Raw genomic sequence first — 19,452 nt, forward strand, 5'->3', positions numbered from 1 at the left:
AGGCCACCTTACCCGTCTCCTGAGAAACCTTATAAAAGATTTTATTTTGCTGGACTCCAAAATTACTGTGGATGGTGACTGCAGCCATGAAATTAAAAGACACTTGCTCCTTGGAAGAAAAGCTATGACAAAATTGGACAGTATTAAAAAGCAGAGACATCACATTGTCGACAAAAGTCCGTATAGTTGAAGTTACAGTTTCCAGCAGTCATGTATGGTTATGAGAGTTGGACCATAAAGAAAGCTGAGTGCCGAAGCATTGATGTTTTTGAACTGTGGCATTGGAGAAGACTCTTGAGAGTCCCTTGGACTGCAAAGAGATCCAGCCAGTCAACCCTAAAGAATATCAACCTTGAATATTCATTGGAAGGACTGATGCTGAAGTTGAAACTCCAATCCTTTGGCCACCTGATTCGAAGAGCCAACTCATTAGAAAAGACCCTGATGCTGGGAAAGATTGAAGGTGGGAGGAGAAGGGGACGACAGAGGATGAGATGGTTGAATGGCATCACTGACTCAATGGACATGAGTTTGAGTAAACTTTGGGAATTGGTGAAGGACAGGGAAGACTGTTGTGCTGCAGTCCATTGAATCACAAAGAGTCAGACATGACTGAGCAGCTGAACAACAACCAGAATCTCAGCCTCAACACGTAGCAGTGTGTAAAACAATCTCTTTGCTTCATTGGGTATCAGTGACCTTTTCTGTAAAATGATAAGAGTATCTGGTTCACAGGAGCTCTTATAAGGTTGAAATTAACATGTGTCTAAAGCTCCTGACCCAATGTGTGACTCATAGGAGACATTCAATAAGTGGTAGCTATTACTATGCTGAACAGTATTGTGCTAATTATAATTAGCTGAATCAACCAAAGAGTAATTGTTCGGTTTTGCTTCTGCCACACCGCGTCAACCTAGGTGACAGTTACATGCAGCATTATGTACCGCCCTGGGGAAGGAAAGTGCATGGCTGCCGGGAAACATGGAAAACATCAGCCTGATTAGAGGAGGTTACTTGGTAGATGCTGGGAAATAATGCCGAGTACGTTACATCCAGCCTCTGGAGGTGCCTTGGAAACCAAGCAGAGGAGCTGGGGCTCTGTCAGTAGCATCCAGTTCAAAATCATCTGCAGATTTCTGGTGCATGCCTGTGTGCTAAGTCGCTTCCACTGTGTGTGACTCTTTGCAACCACATGGACTGTAGCTCACTTGGCTCCTCTGTCTGTGGGATTCACCAGCCAAGAATACTGGAGTGGGCTACCATGCCCTCCTCCAGGGGATCTTCCCAACCCAGGGATAGAACCCACTTCTCTTATGGCTCCAGTATTGGCAGGTGGGTTCTTTACCGCTAGTGCCACCTGGGAATCCTGCAGATTCCTGGGTTTCACCTCAAATCCACTGTAACAGCTGGCAGTTGGGAATCTGTATTTTATCAAGTTACCCAGATGTTGCTTGAGCACATTGAACCTTAAGGATCACTACTGCCAGGCTTCCCTGAGGGCTCACTGATTAAAGAATCCCCCTGTCAACGAAGGGGACATGGGTTCCATCCCCAGTCCAGGAAAATTCCTCATGCCTTGAGGCAGCTGAGCCAGTGTGCCACAACTACTGAGCCTGTGCTCTAGACTCTGGGAGCCGCAACTACTGAAGCCCACGCGCCCTAGAGCCGTGCTCCACAACGAGAGAAGCCACGGTAACGAGAAGCCTGTATACCCAACTAGAGAGTAGCCCCTTGCTCTCCGCAACTAGAGGAAAGCCCGGGCATCAGCGAAGACCCAGCACAGCCATAAATAAATAAATAAAGCAAAAAAATTGAAAAAAAAATCACTATTGCAGGTAAAAGGTGTAAATCTTATCTGGAGTCATCTTCTTGAAACGCTGAAGTAAAGTGAAATAAGGAGTCTTCCAGCCACTGTAAAGAATAACTTTCTGGATGAAAAGATGGATGGGGCCCTGAAGGCAGGAGGGAATTGACCCGAGTAGGCATAACCTGTGACTTGGGTGATGAAGAACTTCACTAGGGTGGAGGTTAATGTAGACAGGGATCAGAGACTTTCAACATCATCAGTAAAGAGGGAGAATTTAATGACTGAGCAGCTAAGAGATTCAAAAAGAAGGACAGCAGGTATTCAAAACTGATGTCATGATTGTAAGTCCAGGTGGAGAGAGGAATAGAGATTCACTGACAGGGATGGAGAATGGTCAATTTTGTGGAAAGGTAAAGTTACGTCTGAAGCATGTTAGAGGATGGTGGTACTTTTAAGTGGAAACTTACAGGAACTAACTGAAGGAAAGGGGAGGACTCCAAGCTGGAATGACAGGTCTTGGTTTAGGTGAAACTTTCAAGGAGCATTCTCAGATAAGATTTCTCTGCTTCAGTATTAAATATGTCCTTTAACCCAAACTATTGATTCCAAACTACTGTCTTCATTGGAGTAGAACTTTAAAAGGGTATATGACATCTTTCACTGCTCTTATAAGGAATACATATTTCTAACCAAGATAAAATTGTTATAAAAAAAGCAATTTTGATTGCGTTTTAACTTTTGTTTGATCCTACTTTTAGCAAAAGAAGAAAACTATATTGCAATCATTTAGTATGTTCAATAATTAAAGGATTTTATGGATCATTGTGTAGGCAAAAAGATGGGCATATTCCCAGAGGAAAATAAGTCTTTAGTATATTTCTAAACTCGAGACTGTGCTGTACTCATGCATAGGTTAGAATTTAAGCTTTTATTGTTGTCTGGTATTCAGCAGTATGTATTTTCATACAGTATATTTGTAAGGAATACTGACTGTAAAACACATTATGCATGGAATTTCATTGTATATTAAATATTTATTAAATCTAAATGAATAGCATCTTTGCATTTTTAAACTTGCATTTATATTTGTGTTATAAAACTCATATCGTTTTGAATACATTTATATTTGATTCCTGTTCTTAACATACTATGATACTTATGTCAGTTAATTAAATTCATTAATTAAGGTCTTTATGGGCATTTTGGGGCATGATTTTAGTGTACAGAAATTCAGAGCAGATCCAAATGTATTTTCTACAAAATGCTTTCTTAAACTTTTGGATTGCATCAGGTGTGCAAAGAGTACATAAGCACATTCATTCATTCAACATTCATTTGTTCTGTGTCAAAAATGCAGCAGGAAGCAAAGCATATGATTAACTGACATTTCATCTAGCCTAGCCTATATCAATAATAATAATAGTACCCTACCTCAAATAGTAATTTTGCCCAAGACTTTGTTACAATAAATTAGTAAAACCTATAGATTGCTTGTAGAAACAGAGGTTATGGAAGATATTTTGTTGCACAGCTGAACTTAGAACTCATATTTTAATTAATTCCTACTAGTTTTCAATAATGGAGAATGCAATGGCACCCCACTCCAGTACTCTTGCCTAGAAAATCCCATGGACGGAGGAGCCTGGTGGGCTGCAGTCCATGGGGTCGCTGAGAGTCAGACACGACTGAGCGACTTCACTTTCACTTTTCACTTTCATGCATTGGAGAAGGAAATGGCAACCCACTCCAGTGTTCTTGCCTGGAGAATCCCAGGGACGGGGGAGCCTGGTGGGCTGCTGTCTATGGGGTCGCACAGAGTCGGACACGACTGAAGCGACTTAGCAGCAGCAGCAGCAGTTTTCAATAATACGGAGACCTACACTTTCAAGTTTGGGATTTCACTTTCTTGAAAGTTCACATCACCAGCAAACTCAGTGTTTGTTTACTTAATGCTGTCGATTGATTTGACCTGTGGGAGAAGGCCAGTTTAGTATGATTGGTGAGAAATGTCTGAGCCTTGTCATTTCAGTTGCTAATATTTTATAATCTATGACTTAGGAATCTTTTTTTCAAACTTTGCGCCATTAATAAGAGGTCTTTATCTTTTTATCTGTACTCTTTTTTCCAGGTATTAGGGGAAAAGCCAAAGCTTAGGGATGGAGAAGATGATGATGACATCAAAGCAGATATAACTAATAGGAAAATGGCTAAACTCTACATGGTGAGTTCACTGGTAGGAAGTTCTGTTGTTTTTATTGGACAGGATGGTGCTGGGGAGACCTGCTGGGGAGGGACTGTTTGCCACAGATGACAATGCTCCTCGTTGCTCTCAAAGAGAAATGTGTGGGAAGAATTTGTTCTTTGCTTTAACACAGTTATTTAAAACTCTTATTTCTATTACTTTTAAAATTTTTATTAAAAACAACAAATAATTTGCTGTGATTTAAATTAAAAAATTATATATATTGTTGCTGTACTAGTTTGCAACAGTTCAGTTCAGTTCAGTCACTCAGTTGTGTCCGACTCCTTGTGACCCATGGACCACAGCACGCCAGGCCTCCCTGTCCATCACCAACTCCCGGAGTTTACGCAGACCCACGTCCATTGAGTCGGTGACGCCATCCAACCGTCTCATCCTCTGTCGTCCCCTTCTCTTCCCACCTTCAATCTTTCCCAGCATCAGGGTCTTTTCAAATGAGTCAGCTCTTCGCATCAGGTGGCCAAAGTATTGGAATTTCAGCTTCAACATCAGTTCTTCCAATGATTATTCAGGACTAATCACTTTTAGGATGGACTGGTTGAATCTCCTTTCAGTCCAAAGGACTGTCAAGAGTCTTTTCCAACACCACAGTTCAAAAGCATGAATTCTTTGGTGCAAAGCGCAACTGGTGCTCCTTGCCTTGGAGGTGGGGTATCCCCTCTCGACCGCTCGCTGCTCCAGCACCGCGCAGCCGCCGCTCGTTGCTCCAGCGACAATATGTCCTGATATCTTACATTCAGTACAATACATTCAATAAAGTGTTTCCTTCGTAGAGTACAAAGACTGTAAGCTTTTTCTTATGAAATCCTAATGAGCTATAAAATTGTGACCTCACTTGAAATATCCTGTTTAGCCATCATGAAGTCTTTTTTATAAGAGGGCAAGGCTATCAAATCAAACAGCTGGAAGGAAAAAGGGTAAAAACTGTCCTGGGTGTTGGCAGACTTAGTTCCATATTAGCTCTGTGGGAAGGACTGCCAGTGCGACCTTGGCCAAGACACGGCCATTCTGGGTCTTAGTTTTCTTATCTGACAAAAGAGAGATTAAACTGGAACTACTTAGGTTCCTTCCAATCCACAATTTTATGATTTTATTGCTGGTGAGGGTAACAAAATCCACAAGATGTACCAGGTGAGGAGACTGTTCACATGGGATCCGTTAAGCATTCCCTCCCTCTGTAACTTTCCAAGCACATGATTTGGAGCAGACCACAGTCTCCCTGTAGAATTGAGTCCTTTTCTCATCTCTGATAAGAAGGACGTCTATTTTCTGCTCTTTAAAGGGATGGTCCAGCTCAGACACACTGTGATTTTTAAACGAAGTTCAAGTGACTGTCTTGTGTAGAATAACTTCCTTTTCTGCAGAAAGAAAGGAGAAATAGATTCTTTTTGTCTAGATGGCAAAAGAAAATGTCTTTACCACTCCTAAATGCTGATAATTTTAATATAAACCACACAGAAATTGTTATTCTAAAGATTTTGTGACTGCTTATTTTTTATTATTGGGTTTTGTTTTGATTATTTTTATTTATTTTAAAATTAATTTTAATTAAATAATAATTTAATTATTTATTTTTAAAGCATAAATTTATTTTAATTTACATTGATTATTTTTATTGTTAGAGTTGGGTTTCTAAAACCCAATTTCAAGAGTTTAACAAATACCTTTTATGTTACCTCATTAAATAAAGCTGTTCTCCCCTCAGAGAACATCATGAGAGTAAAGAAAGAAGCATGAACATGTTAATCTTGGGGCTTCCCTGGTGGCTCAGTTGATAAATAATCTGCCTGCAGTGCAGGAGACCAGGGTTCCATCTCTGGGTCGGGAAGATCCCTTGGAGAAGGGAATGGCAACCCATTCCAGATGTCTTGCCTGGAGAATTCCATGGACAGAGGAGCCTGGCAGGTTACAGTCCGTAGGGTCTCAGAGTCGACTAACACACAATGTTAATCTTGAGTCAATGCTCCCTCTAGTGGGTCTATTATGTATTGCATACTTCTATTTCAGTCCTGAAAATAATTTGAAATAGCTGAACAGGGCTTCCCAGGTGGCGCTCGCTAGTGGTCAAGACCCTTCCTGCCAATGCAGGAGACATAAGAGACTCGGGTTCTATCCCTGCGTAGGGAAGATCCCCTGGAGAAGGGCATGGCAACCCACTCCAGTATTCTTGCCTAGAGAATCCCATGGACAGAGGAGCCTGGCAGGTTACAGTCCATAGGGTCTCAAAGAATCAGACACGACTGAAGTGACTTAACGCAACAACACAGGGCTGGGAAGCTGACTCACCTCGGGTGATTTCTAAAAATACAGAATTCAAGCCGCACTGCAGTGTTGTAAAACCCCACCACTCATCTAGGGAGGACCCTCAAATCTGCATATTTAACAAGTGCCCAGGTGGATTACCTTACAGCCTACCAGGCCTTGAAAAAACTGAATTCTAACCTAGGAAATTTTGCAAGACTTTGTAAGCTATATGTCTCCAGCTTAAAAAAAAAAAAAAAAACTTCTGTAGCCGTTTCCAAACTTCGGGAGTCTCCATAAGTTTACTTGTGACACAGATGTAATAAGTTTTATTTTATGATGTTTTATTTGTGACATGAGATTTACTTTGATAATTTATACAGAGTATTTAAGTAAATGACAGGCTCCATATTGAAAAAAGTCTGTACGCATAAGCTATAATGTATCAGGGCCTTCCTTACCACAGTGTCTGGGATATGGTAGTACTCAGTGAATATTGAATGAATGAATATTTAAGCTTCAGCTTTGTGTGTGTGTAATGAGTACAAGAGTATCTATTTCAAAGATTTTTATAAAGACTAAGAAATAATCATGTAAATTTCATTGTGTGGCTCCTGGTATATGTGAAAACTGAAACAAACTTTATCCATGATTATTATCACTATTATTTTCTGTGTTGAAACTTAGCTTTTTATTAGTAGTACTTTTATCCTAAAGGGCTTTAAGAAAGTCTTTTCCAGGTCTAACTGGGTCCATGAGGGTTTTTTTTTTTTTGTCTTTGTTTTCTTTGAAATAGCTTTGTTGAGATATAACTTACATATATAGTTTATCTATTTAAAGTGCGCAATTCAGTGGTTTTTATTACATGTACAGAGTTGTGCAGCCGTCACCATGATCACAGTTTAGAACTCACTGATGATCCTCAAGCAAGCTCATGGTTTTCATGTCAGGTTTCAGATGCCAGTGGCTCCATGAAAGTGAGTCTGGTGGCAGAAGAAAACCCCTTCTCCATGGCGATGCTTCTGTCTGAAGAATGCTTCATTTTGGACCACGGTGCTGCAAAACAGATTTTTGTATGGAAAGGTAAAAAAAAAAAAAAATGCCATTGGCATTGTTGACATACTTCAGATTTATATGTATTTCTTCAGAAAGATAAATAAAACATCTTTTCTGACTTAAAAAAAGCTTACCTTTCTGCATGATCTATACAATGCAGACATCAAAACCATATTTTCTTACTATTAGCCTTATTTACTAGGGATGATGGGGTAAAAGAAAGTCTTTGGGTACTAGAAATAGAATTTTTTATATATTCTATATTATAATATTGTTAAATATATTTAGTATACTAGGAAGTTTTTGCCATTTTTCAGTATTGTAGTTAAATTAAATTATAATTATGTTTGATTTTTGGTGCACAAGTATCTCTTAATCATGTAATATCTTGCCTCTCTAAAATTCTTTTTAATTTATGTTGCATGTTAGGTAAAGATGCTAATCCCCAGGAGAGAAAGGCTGCCATGAAGACAGCTGAGGAATTCCTACAGCAAATGAATTATTCTACGAATACCCAAGTACGTATGGAAATGAACTAGCTAGGAAAAATTTTTTAGATATGGGAGCTCATGACATCACCACAAAACTCCTGAGCGAATTTGGTTCCAAAAAACATACACAGAAGTCATTCTTACCTATGTGCCTGCAATGTTGCGTCCTGTGCTCTAGAACTCTGTGTGGAGGACAGAATTTTACAGAAATTGGAGATTAGACTTTCAGTGGGACTCTGTGATTAGAATAAAAGCCCATTCACTTCCTGCACAGCCTTTAAGTCAAGATGGTCAAGCACAGTTGAATTAATTGAGAGCATGTATCAGTTATTCCCTAGAGCAAGTTGTATCAGCTTGGACTAAGGCCCAGAAAATACTTGCCTTCATGGAGATTAATTTAGACACTGACTAGTTGCTCTTTTCTGAATCTCCTAGCTTCATCTTTTCTCTTCATTTTTATGTCCTGGCAAAAGCAGCACAAGAAGATAATTTCTTTCAGGTCACAGAACTTCTATGAACCTAATATAGAAAAACAGTCAAACTTATTTGACTGTAATGGAAACATATGAAATGACTTGATTCTTCTCTCAAACATCCAAATTCATTGGCACTTAGATTAGCTATAAGAAAAAAAGCAGGGTTGAATTGTTTTAGCTTCATATTTGATACTTTTCCTTTTGTATTCATATAAGGATTCCAGCTTCTAAGTTTACATTTGTCATCTTTAAAAAAAAAAAAAAAAAAAGGCTCCTCTTTGCATTTCCTTAGTTTTTTCTCCACAACTAGATTATTGTTTTTCCTTAGTCTCTTATTTTTCTGTTTATAATTATTGTTGTTTAATCACTAGTCGTGTTCGACGATTTGCGATCCCATGGACTATATCCTGCCAGGCTCTTCTGTCCATGGAATTTCCCAGGCAAGGATACTAGAGTGGGTTGCCATTCCCTTTTCCAGGGGATCTTCCTGACCCAGAGATCAAACCCATGTCTCCTGCATTGGCAGGCGGATTCTTTACTACTGAGCCACCAGGGAAGCCCAAACCAGAGCACCTGAACAGGGACATGAACCCTGGACCCTTGGATTAAAAGTCTGATGCTCTACCCACTGAGATAATCATAATAATAATAATTTTTTACATTTCAGATTCAAGTTCTTCCAGAAGGAGGTGAAACACCAATCTTCAAACAGTTCTTTAAGGACTGGAGAGATAGAGATCAGAGCGATGGCTTCGGGAAAGTGTATGTCACAGAAAAAGTGGCTCACATAAAACAAATTCCATTTGATGCCTCAAAATTGCACAGCTCCCCACAAATGGCAGCCCAGCATCACGTGGTGGATGACGGTTCTGGCAAAGTGCAGGTACTTACACGTTTCTGTCTATTTGTCTGTCAAGCCCATTTATGCCAGTTTATGTGGCAATAGAACTTCAGGAAGCTACAAACTGTAAAATGTGCATTTTAATGATTAATAAAGATGATCCAAGACCAGGGGGTTGAAAGTTGGAAGACAGCGTTGTCTGACCTTCAGTCTTAGTGTGTAGTGTGTTTGCTGAGATTCTACGAAACTAGGTAATTTGTGTTGGGGCCTCCAAGGAACCCAGCTGTCTCCATCTCGTTTCCTGGTCCAAGCCTGCTTCTGCTCTCGGAACTAGACTTCTCCAGTGTGGGTGCATTGCTCCGAAAGTTCCAGGCCCTACGTTTGTCCTTCCCTTGCACCTTAGGGGCATTCACAAAGGCAAATTGTGTGTTATGTGCCAACATCACAGATGTTTTTAGAGCATTCAAAATGAATTTGTTGATTATTGCTATTTTTTGACAAAAATTGTCGAAACCCTCCTAAGGATTCTCCCTAACTAAAATCTCTTCATGTTTGGTCTGCCATTGAGTCATCTAACTTAAGGGGAACTGTATAAGATCACTTCTGTTCTAAAGTCTGTTGGTGGCTCTCCACAGTCTTCCTGAGAACATCCGTCCTTAGCTGGGCCTCCCAGGCCTTCCATGACTGAGCCTTGCTCTCCACACCTCAGCCTTCACAGCCTCGAGGGCTCCTCCCCATCGCCATCTGGGTGACATTCCCACTCCTCCTTTGTAACTCAGTTAAGTCACAAGCTTCATCTCTTCTGAAGAGACTTCTTTCTGCACTGAAATGACCTTTCTCTGTTCTCAAGCCAGAAGTCATGTTCTTCATGGATTCATCGTAGAAGTACCACGGAGTTGTTCATTTACTTAGACATTTCTTCTCCCGGACCTCTTGTCGTTCCTTGAGGGAAGGAATTGAATAATTTATCTCTTCATTCCCAGAGCTTATCACACACTGCTCAGACCAAAGTCTGAGATTTAATGTAAGAGATTTAAGAAGGTGTTTCTCCTCTTTTCAAAGGCTTGAAGTGTGACTCTAAGCTGGGCAGGGGTTATGGGAACTACACAGGGAGAAGCGCCTCCTGTGGTCACTGTCAGAGGGTTATCAGCTTTGGGGCCTGAGCCTGTGTCCTGCTCAGACATCCTTTTCTGGAGCTCAGCACAGCCAGAGAGCCCCGCGGTGGACATGGATCCCCAGCTCCAAATGTGTGCTGGCTGCCGTCTCCACATCAGAGCATAGTGTTCTGAGAAGTCCTCCCACGCCACCCTGGGAAGATGATGTCCAGGGTTTTCTCTAGGATTTGGGGTTTAGCCAAGCCATGCTGCCATTGTTCCTCTGGGACGGCGCAGGAAGGCTGCTCTCTGAAAGCACTGCACCGCTCCATTCCACTTGCTCATCTTCAATTTCAAAACAGAGGATCTATCCTGAGCCTCCCAGGACCCAGGCAGGAGGATGTGTGTGTGTGCAGTCCCTGCAGTCTCTCACTCACGTGTTACTTTCCCATTTCATTTACAACTCTCATCTCTCCAACTTTTAACCTTTAATTAAAAATATCTTTAGTTCGTGATGAGGAGGAGAAAATAGAAAATAACTAGTTCTGCCTACTTCTATCTTAGTCTTATGGCACATTTTGAAAATAGAAGTCATGCAATTTGTCATTTTTATTCTTTAGTCACAATCTGCCACTCTTACCTGGGAAAAAAAAAACAGTTTCATGCCTTAAAGCACAGGGAAGGAGAAGTTTTAAAAAATTGCCTCCCAACTGATGAAAAATGTATGTAAGTTAAGAGATGTATTTCTGAACTAAATATTTCAGTTTGTCATGTAACTGGAGTGTCATCATGTTATTTTCACTAATCAATCAAACAATAGGTATTTATTAATCAACAGGCTCAGAACTGAGATAAGTACTATGAAGGGTATAAAAGAAAAGAGTATAAAAGAACTCTAAACACTTAAGAAGTCAATTACCAAACGGACAAGAATTTCTTCCTGTTGCTTGATTTGTAACTAGTTAGAAAAGTAAAAGGTTTTTAATGACAGATCTAAACCAAAATGTGTTTTTTTAAACCTTAGAGAAGTATTACTAGATAAAGAAGATTTTGATTTTGATACACCTATTTATTCCTTTTAGATTTGGCGTGTAGAAAACAACGGTAGGGTCGAAATTGACCGAAACTCGTATGGTGAATTCTATGGTGGTGATTGCTACATTATACTTTACACTTATCCCAGAGGACAGATTATCTACACCTGGTGAGTTTCCCTCTTTCATAAAATCTCAAGTTCTGTAGAGGCCACATTTTGCTCCAAAGTTAAATTTCATTATATTCCATGCAATATGGGATAAAACTATCCTATAATTTAGCCTCGTGAGCTTTGTATAACATGAATGTAGTATTTTCTTCTTGTATGATTTTGGCTATGTTTTGATAGCTGCTGTCCATGAGCAGTTTAGATAAAAGTCATCCTTACCAATTTAGGAGAAAGGTTTTGGTAGCTGAAGGGTGGTGTTCCTTTAGTGGATATGTAGTTGAATAACTCCTCTCCTTTGAAAGCTAACAAACACTCCAACTGGCCAGCATCAGGTACCATGTCTTCTTATTGTTAAAATTCACAGAGGCTCATCCTGATTGGAGTTGCAACATTTCAATGAATCAGATTCTCTAAGGCATGTATATAATTTATGGTTCTATTTCAGACTCTGGAGATCTCAAATTGATGCATCCTTATTCTTTGTCCTCATGAAATTCATAGCAGTACTAAATAAAAAAATGCTATTGCTTCCATTTCTTATCCATTTCTTTTGCATAATGATTTGAGTTAATTGAAGGTTAAGCTTACTTCCCTGGTAGCTCAGACCATATAGAATCAGCCTGCAATGCAGGAGACCTGGGTTTGGTCTTCAGGTCAGAAAGGTCCCCTGGAGAAGAAAATGGCAACCCACTCCAGTTTTCTTGCCTGGAGAATCCCATGGACAGAGGAGCCTGGTGGGCTATGGTCCATAGGGTCGCAAAGCATCAGGACATGACTAACTAACACTTTCACCTTCAAGTTGACTTAGAGTCAGTGCCAATGGAAATGTCCAACCAAGTAAGTGAAGTGCACACAGCATGCTGGACTAGTCCAAGGGACAGAATTCTGCAACAAATCATGCAATGCTGGATTCTCAAACTATTTATGAAGTGAAATCACATAAAGTGGAATATTTCTGAGAAGACTGAGAGAAAGAAAAGAATTTTCAAAAAAGATATTAAAGCTGAGAGGTGTAGGTTGAAGTTGCGAGGATGAAGCAGGATCCTGCCTTTGCCTATGTGGTGGTAGCTGTCTTCAGTAAGGATACTGAGTGGACGAGGACTCAGGTGTCTGCTGATAGGGTGTCTGCTGATAGGATGACTTTTCTCTATGGTGAGTGTCCCACCGGATGACAGAGTCATCCATCCTCATAGTGTGACCACTTCCCCCTTATACTGGCCAGTGCCTTGACCTTAACCAAGATCAGGAGATGAGATGATTTTCCCCACCCCATGGGTTCTTGGTACCCCGAGGATGGTCTGGAAACCAAGAGTATCAGCGTCCCTGGGGAGCTGGTTAGAAATAGAGAATATCAGGCCCCACCTTTGACCTACTAAAGCGGAACCTGTGTTTTAACAAGTTCTCAGGATGATTCAGAATCACCTTAATGATTGACAGGCACTGCCTTAGGCAATGGCTCTGAACACTAGCTGCACATACTAACCCGGATAATTTTTCCCAAAGCTGAATACCCAGTGCCCTCTTTACACCAAATAAATCAGACCCCCAGTTGGCGGGACTCTGGAGTTTCTAATGTACACCGTGGCATTAATGAGAACCACTGTGTTCAAAGACATTTCTGACCCCACAGTCACATCATATCCTGTCAAAGATGCATGTATTTAGCTATTTAGCTCTGTGTTTAAGATGCCATCTTCATAGCAACCAGTTTATTTTGAGCAGCGTGTTTGTGCCAGCAAAATGCTAGATGTTTCCATGTATTATCTCTCTTCCTCACAATTAGATAATTTTCAAAAGATATAAAAGGAGGGGGGAATCAGAGAGTAAATAATTTAACGCAAAGTCACAACTCTTGTAAAGGGTGAAGCATCATTTCACACCTTGATCTGCAGCTGTCTTTAAGGCCTGCCTGCAGCTATCCCCTGGTAGAAACTATGTCCTTATTTTGCAATTTCCTTTTCTAAAATTTTAACTCAGAAAAGTACCTGTGCAAAGCATGGCATCTGTAGGGATAAATTCATTGTAAGTAGGTAATGAATTTACATTACTTACATTCTGAGTAAGCTTTTCTTTTACATTCTGTTTCTTGGTCTTCCTCTAAATTCTTTTCAGTATGTAAAAAATATAGTTAATAATTGTGGCACTTAGATCAAACAGGAAAGATTAAATAAGTAATTCAAGAGAATGTTTTGAGGAATTAGCAATTTGCAATCCACATAAATAACTATGTGGATATAGATTAAACAGATTAAATCAGGTTATAAATTTTGAACGTAAAAGCTATTCTTTAAATCATTTGAAAGTGTCCATTGAGCACTTTCTATGTGCCAAGCACTGAGCTAGATACTAAAGATACAATAAAAAACATTCCCCAAGAATTTATACTTAAAAGAGAGAAAGATGGTTATCAGCCATTTCAATAAAGTATGAAGGCTTAAGATAAAACCAAGCTGAATGATCTGTGTAGAATTAGGAACAGATACTCAAGCTCACTGCTAGGTTATTGGTGAAGGACTCTTAAAAGTGACATCTAAGTGGGAGCAGAAATGAGAGTGAGGAAAGCAAGCAAATAGTATTGAAGGTGTTCCTAGCAATGCAAGAAAAAGCGTGCTCTAATCTAGCAGTAATGGTGTCTGGCACGAGCAAAGTTAGGAAGCAAAAGACAAAACCAGTGAATGAGAAGGAGCCAAGTGATTAGTTGGGCTTCCCTAGTGACTCAGACAGTAAAGAATCTGCCTGTAATGCCAGAGACCTGGGTTTGATCCCTGGGTCGGGAAGATCCCTTGGAGGAGGGCATGGCAACCCACTCCAGTATTCTTGCCTGGGAAATCACATGGACAGAGGAGCCTGGCGGGCTACAGTCCCTGGGGTCGTTTAATAGCACAGATGTTAAATTTGTCAGTTTGTTGATGTATAGTTTGCAGAACTTCAAAAACTTCCATAAACATAGTGAAGAGGTATTTAGGAAATGCCTCCTGAAGACTAGCTTCAAATTAAACAACTTTCCAGTTTATGTGGTCGTTTCAATCATGGGATATGAATAGGTTAAATCCAAGAGGCAGAGTTCAAGGTGACAAACTTGAATGGAATCACTGCTGAATACACAAATTTGTCTTTTTATTTCTGAAACTACTGAGACTCTAAAATGACAAGAGAAAACTAATTTCAGCAGTGATCTTTTCTCTGAAATGTCAAGTAATTGAAATTAAACAAACTTTGATCAGTGGTGATGATGAGTCTCTTGAAGCAATAAATTCCATTTTCATGCAGCATTTTATTTTTAATGAGTAACAAGTACCACAGATTTGTAAAGAAGAAATCATATCAAAGTAGATAGCTTCTTTTCTCCCTCTAAGCACAGGATTTCAAAGTTAAGAGACAAAGCAATTTTCTTATGGTCTTGATTGCATTGCAGTCCTTGACTGCCTGGGTCACAGATCCATAAAGCAAGTTAGTTTGAATCTGTGTGGGTGGAAACGTGGTCACTTTGACAGGAAGAGGAAGAAGGGTTTGAGATAAACAGTGAGATATTTATTAAGAATGTCAGAAGGCAAAAAGAAAATGAAGAAATATCCAAGAAATTGCCGAGCTAGGGAATAAAGGACAGGTGATGACAGACCCTGCTGTTTCCTCAGCTCTGCGTTTCTCCCCACCTGGTGCTTCCAGCGGCTCCCAGAAGTGTTTGCTAGCGTGACAGGCTCATGGAAAATTTCAGTTATTCGCATTAAAAGGCTATATCTTCATGTGTGCCCTTATTATGAAAAGCATTTTCTATTTTTTTTAAACATATGTCTGACATAAGCATGTCCTTTTTTTTCACCCCACTGTACAACATTTTCATATCAACCATTTGACTCTGTTGGTTCAATGAAATATTCTGAGATAAATGAGACAGGCTTCCTGCACTCAGTGTTGTGTGGGTATGTGTGTGCATATGTGCATGTGTGGTGTGTATGTATGTGTGTGTGTTGTCCAGGTTGGGAGCCTACTGTTAATCTGGTTCTGGGTATGGAACAGGTAGGTCACTCTCAAACCTTCAGAAGCAAGAATATAATTGATTGTCAAAATCCATTTCCAGGATTGGTGTTCTTCCTGCTAACCTGTAGTCATGTAGAGATGGGAGGACTGGCTACCAACAGTGCTTTCACTGCCTTTTCCCTCCCACAGTCATCAAACAAGCAGATCTCCCAGAGGCTGTTGTGTAGGGTGAGCCAGCGTTTGGAGTTAGAGCCACAAGTTATCCTAGAAAGAGAAGTTGCCAATGAATTGACTCCTATCTGATCACTGATACTTTAGCTTCTCTTACCATTTTATTCATAATTCCTTTAAAGAATGACCAAATGGGGGCCTCTCCATTGCCTGTATGTGTTTGTGTGTGTGCGCTCCATCAATTCAATCGTGTCCAACTCTTTGTGATACTATAGACTGCAGCCCTCCAGGCTCCTCTGTCCATGGGAAATCCCTTTAAAGAAAGACCAGAATTACAAAATGGGGGCCTCTCCATTACCTCTGTGTGTGTGTGTGTGTGCACGCGCGCACGCTCAGTTAACTCAATCGTGTCCAACTCTTTGTGACACTGTAGACTGCCCGCCAGGTTCCTCTGTCCACGGGATTCTCCAGGCGAGAATACTGGAGTGGGTTGCCACGCCCTCCTCCAGGGGATCTGCCCAACCCACAGGTTGAACCCACGTCTCCTGTGTCTCCTGCATTTCAGGCAGATTCTTTACCCACTGAGCCACCTGGAAAGCCCCTCCATTGCCTGCTTCTAATCATTATTTTCTTGATTTTTGTGGGTCCACATATTTGTTACTATGCTCACCAAATAGTCGTGGAAAAATAAAGTGCCTCTAATATCCAGCCCAGTAGATCTGGCTCATATACTACTCAAATGGGTTATTTTCACTGTTGAGATTGTTTCCCAAAATAAGCAGCTCCAACTTGAAATCAGACAGAATTGACTACTTAGCTAAGTTATTATGGAACTAAAAATGGGCCCTTGAAATGGAGATTAAAAACATCTATGATATGTTGTTCTAAACAACACATAAGATAGATCATGGCTCAGTGTTAGTACTTTAAAAAACAATAGCTTCTATGGCTTTTTTATGTCAAAACAGCAAGGTTTCTTCTTGATCTTTCATAATAACTTAAGTTTCTGTTTGAAATGCCTGCCTTAGAAGATCTTAAACTTAAATACAAGCTAATTTGTTTTACTTTGGTTCCTCCAGGCAAGGAGCAAATGCCACACGGGATGAGCTGACAACCTCCGCATTCCTGACTGTTCAGTTGGATAGATCCCTCGGGGGACAGGCTGTGCAGGTTGGGATGTTTTTACCCCCTAAACTCATACAAGTTTTTCAAGCCCAATGTCTCATTAAAACCCTTCTCCCACTTCAGGATGCAGATTTGACACTTTGTAAATATTTCCTTTTTTTTCATTTCAGAATTTAAATATTCCTACTCTCATGCCATACTTGTTCTCTCAGATTCTGGAAAAGAGGGAACAAATTTTAAAATAGAAACAAAAATAAGCTATTAACAGATTTAGAGCCCCAAAGAATCTTTCCTTTAGAATCATATCAGATCAATGGCAACCACTTGTTGCTGCTGCTGCTAAGTCGCTTCAGTTGTGTCCGACTCTGTGCGACCCCATAGACAGCAGCCCACCAGGCTCCCCCGTCCCTGGGATTCTCCAGGCAAGAACACTGGAGTGGGTTGCCATTTCCTTCTCCAATGCATGAAAGTGAAAAGTGAAAGTGAAGTCGCTCAGTCGTGTCCGTCACTCAGTCATGTCCGCGTTCTACCTGAGTTATCACTTCCAGCTGATCACTTTCCAGTTTTCAAATTTTTATACATTTTAAGATCCTTATAAGTCAAATCTCTATCTAAATTATTACCTGATTCAAAGGTAATAATTAGAAAAGTAAGTCTGATACTTTAGTGCATAATATATAATATATGGAGATCCAATCTGGTCTTTTAGCTGGTTTTCTTTCCATCTTGGTTTTTAGTTCCTAAATAAAGCAAGTTAGACTTAAATTTAAAGATGCATATTAACTTTTAAAAATAAAACTAACATTGTTAATTGTCAGTGAACAAGTTGACAAGATTATTGAATTCTTTAAACACACTTAACTCCTGTGAATTCCCATGAACTGTTTACTACATTCATTTCCTGAATGAAATATGTCTAAGAACAGACATCATTGATGTCATTTAATTAACCTTTCAACTCTTCTTACAAAATCACACAAAACTTTGAAGATATGCACTGTGCCTTATAAATTCTACATTTCAGAGTTAACTACTACTATTTAATACACCCAATGAATGAATTTATTGTCAGGCATTTGAATCCTAATTAACAATGGAAGCATAATGCCTGCTTTTACCACTAGATGGCAGGGGTTTACAATAAATAAAATCACTGTTTTAAACATTCCTTCATACTCAGAAACAGTACTGAAAAATTTTCAATTTACCTTTCTCTCTTTCTCTCTCTCCGGCCTTGCTGCATCGCTTGCAGGATCATAGTTCCCTGATCAGGAATCAAACTTGAACTCCCTACAGTGGAAGTACAGTACTAAGCATGAACTGCCAGGGAATTCCCCTTTCTCTTTCTTGTTTTCATTCATAGTGGAGAATGGGTTTTAATCTGTAGCCCTCTTTCTCTCAATTTGGCAATTGAGGTTTTCTCAGTGTTATGGGAAATGCTAAGGCAACAACAGTTTTAGGTACTCTTAGCTAACCTTGCCCCAACACAGTTTCATAATTGGCTGCTTGCTTATTTAAGTAAATGTGTACTAACTTTCACTTTCATTCATTGGAGAAGGAAATGGCAACCCACTCCAGTGTTCTTGCCTGGAGAATCCCAGGGACGGGGGAGCCTGGTGGGCTGGCTGCCGTCTCTGGGGTCGTACAGAGTCGGACATGACTGAAGTGACTTAGCAGCAGCAGCAGCAGCTGCTAACTGAAGGTTATCTGTTCACCACACCCTAGGCCTTCCCATGATGGTGTATACTTCAGCATTCTCATTCACTTGGTTTCTAGGAAAAAAAACAGACCAGGGCAGGGTAGGGGAGATGGTTTAATTTTTGCAAAAGGCAAGGTAATTGAAAAAAATAGGAGACTGACACAAAATTTGAACTCTTCATGTAAATAAATGCATCGTTTATGCAAAAAATAGGAAATTCATGTCTAATCCAGTATCTGTTAAACTAATAGATGAAATTAAGTCATTTACCATTTATTTTCTTCAATTTCCTTATCCTGACAAATGATTATGTTAAGTAAATCTATTACCATTTCCATAGGTAAGTTAAAAAGTAAAAGTCTATTCTGTTTATTTTGCCAGCTTTTGATGTTTGGATTGAAATCTTTGTTCACTCTTAGGTAACGATGGTGGCTCAGATGGTAAAGAATATACCTGCTTATCCTGAACCGTCCTTTCCCCTGGGGAGGGAGGAGGGAGGAGGGTTCAGGATAAATTTTAAGAAAAATTATTAAAAGTAAAAAAAAAAAGAATATACCTGCAAAGCAGAAGACCTGGGTTCGATCCCTGGGTTGGGAAGATCCCTTGGAGAAGGGAATGGCAACCCACTCCAGTATTCTTGCTGAAGACTCCCATGGATAGAGGAGCCCGGCAGGCTATAGTCCATGGGGTCACAAAGACTCAGACATGACTAAGCGACTAGCACTTTCACACATGTGTTCATCTATATCTCCAAAAGGGAAAAACAACAAAGTGCTGATCTTTGTCATCTTTTATAAAAATTCCTTTTTTTTTTTTTTTTTACATCTTTGCGCTAAGGTGTAAGTGGTGCAGTGTGGAAGCAGAAAGCAGCACAGTGTGATGTTGTACCTACCTCCCCCTACCCCAGTGTGCTGTATCTGGAATAACGAATGGTTCCTAAGTCAGCAAGGAAGCTGTGCTTGATTTTTATGAACCTATATTTTCTGTTAATCATCGTTCCTCCTGCACT

General features: G+C 40.0%; 1 protein-coding gene across 1 annotated transcript in view; it reads left to right on the plus strand.

Moving 5' to 3' along the window:
• The window catches only part of SCIN (scinderin), a 78,138-nt gene that overhangs the window by 44,533 nt on the left and 14,153 nt on the right, over nt 1-19,452 (plus strand). Inside the window, exons 5-10 of the mRNA NM_174177.3 lie at nt 3,936-4,028; nt 7,259-7,391; nt 7,794-7,882; nt 8,999-9,214; nt 11,349-11,470; nt 16,699-16,789. Coding sequence (NP_776602.2) covers nt 3,936-4,028; nt 7,259-7,391; nt 7,794-7,882; nt 8,999-9,214; nt 11,349-11,470; nt 16,699-16,789 — 744 coding nt within the window. The remainder of the gene's footprint in view (nt 1-3,935; nt 4,029-7,258; nt 7,392-7,793; nt 7,883-8,998; nt 9,215-11,348; nt 11,471-16,698; nt 16,790-19,452) is intronic.

Source organism: Bos taurus, chromosome 4 (assembly GCF_002263795.3).
Source record: "Bos taurus isolate L1 Dominette 01449 registration number 42190680 breed Hereford chromosome 4, ARS-UCD2.0, whole genome shotgun sequence".
Taxonomy (NCBI): Eukaryota; Metazoa; Chordata; class Mammalia; order Artiodactyla; family Bovidae; genus Bos; species Bos taurus.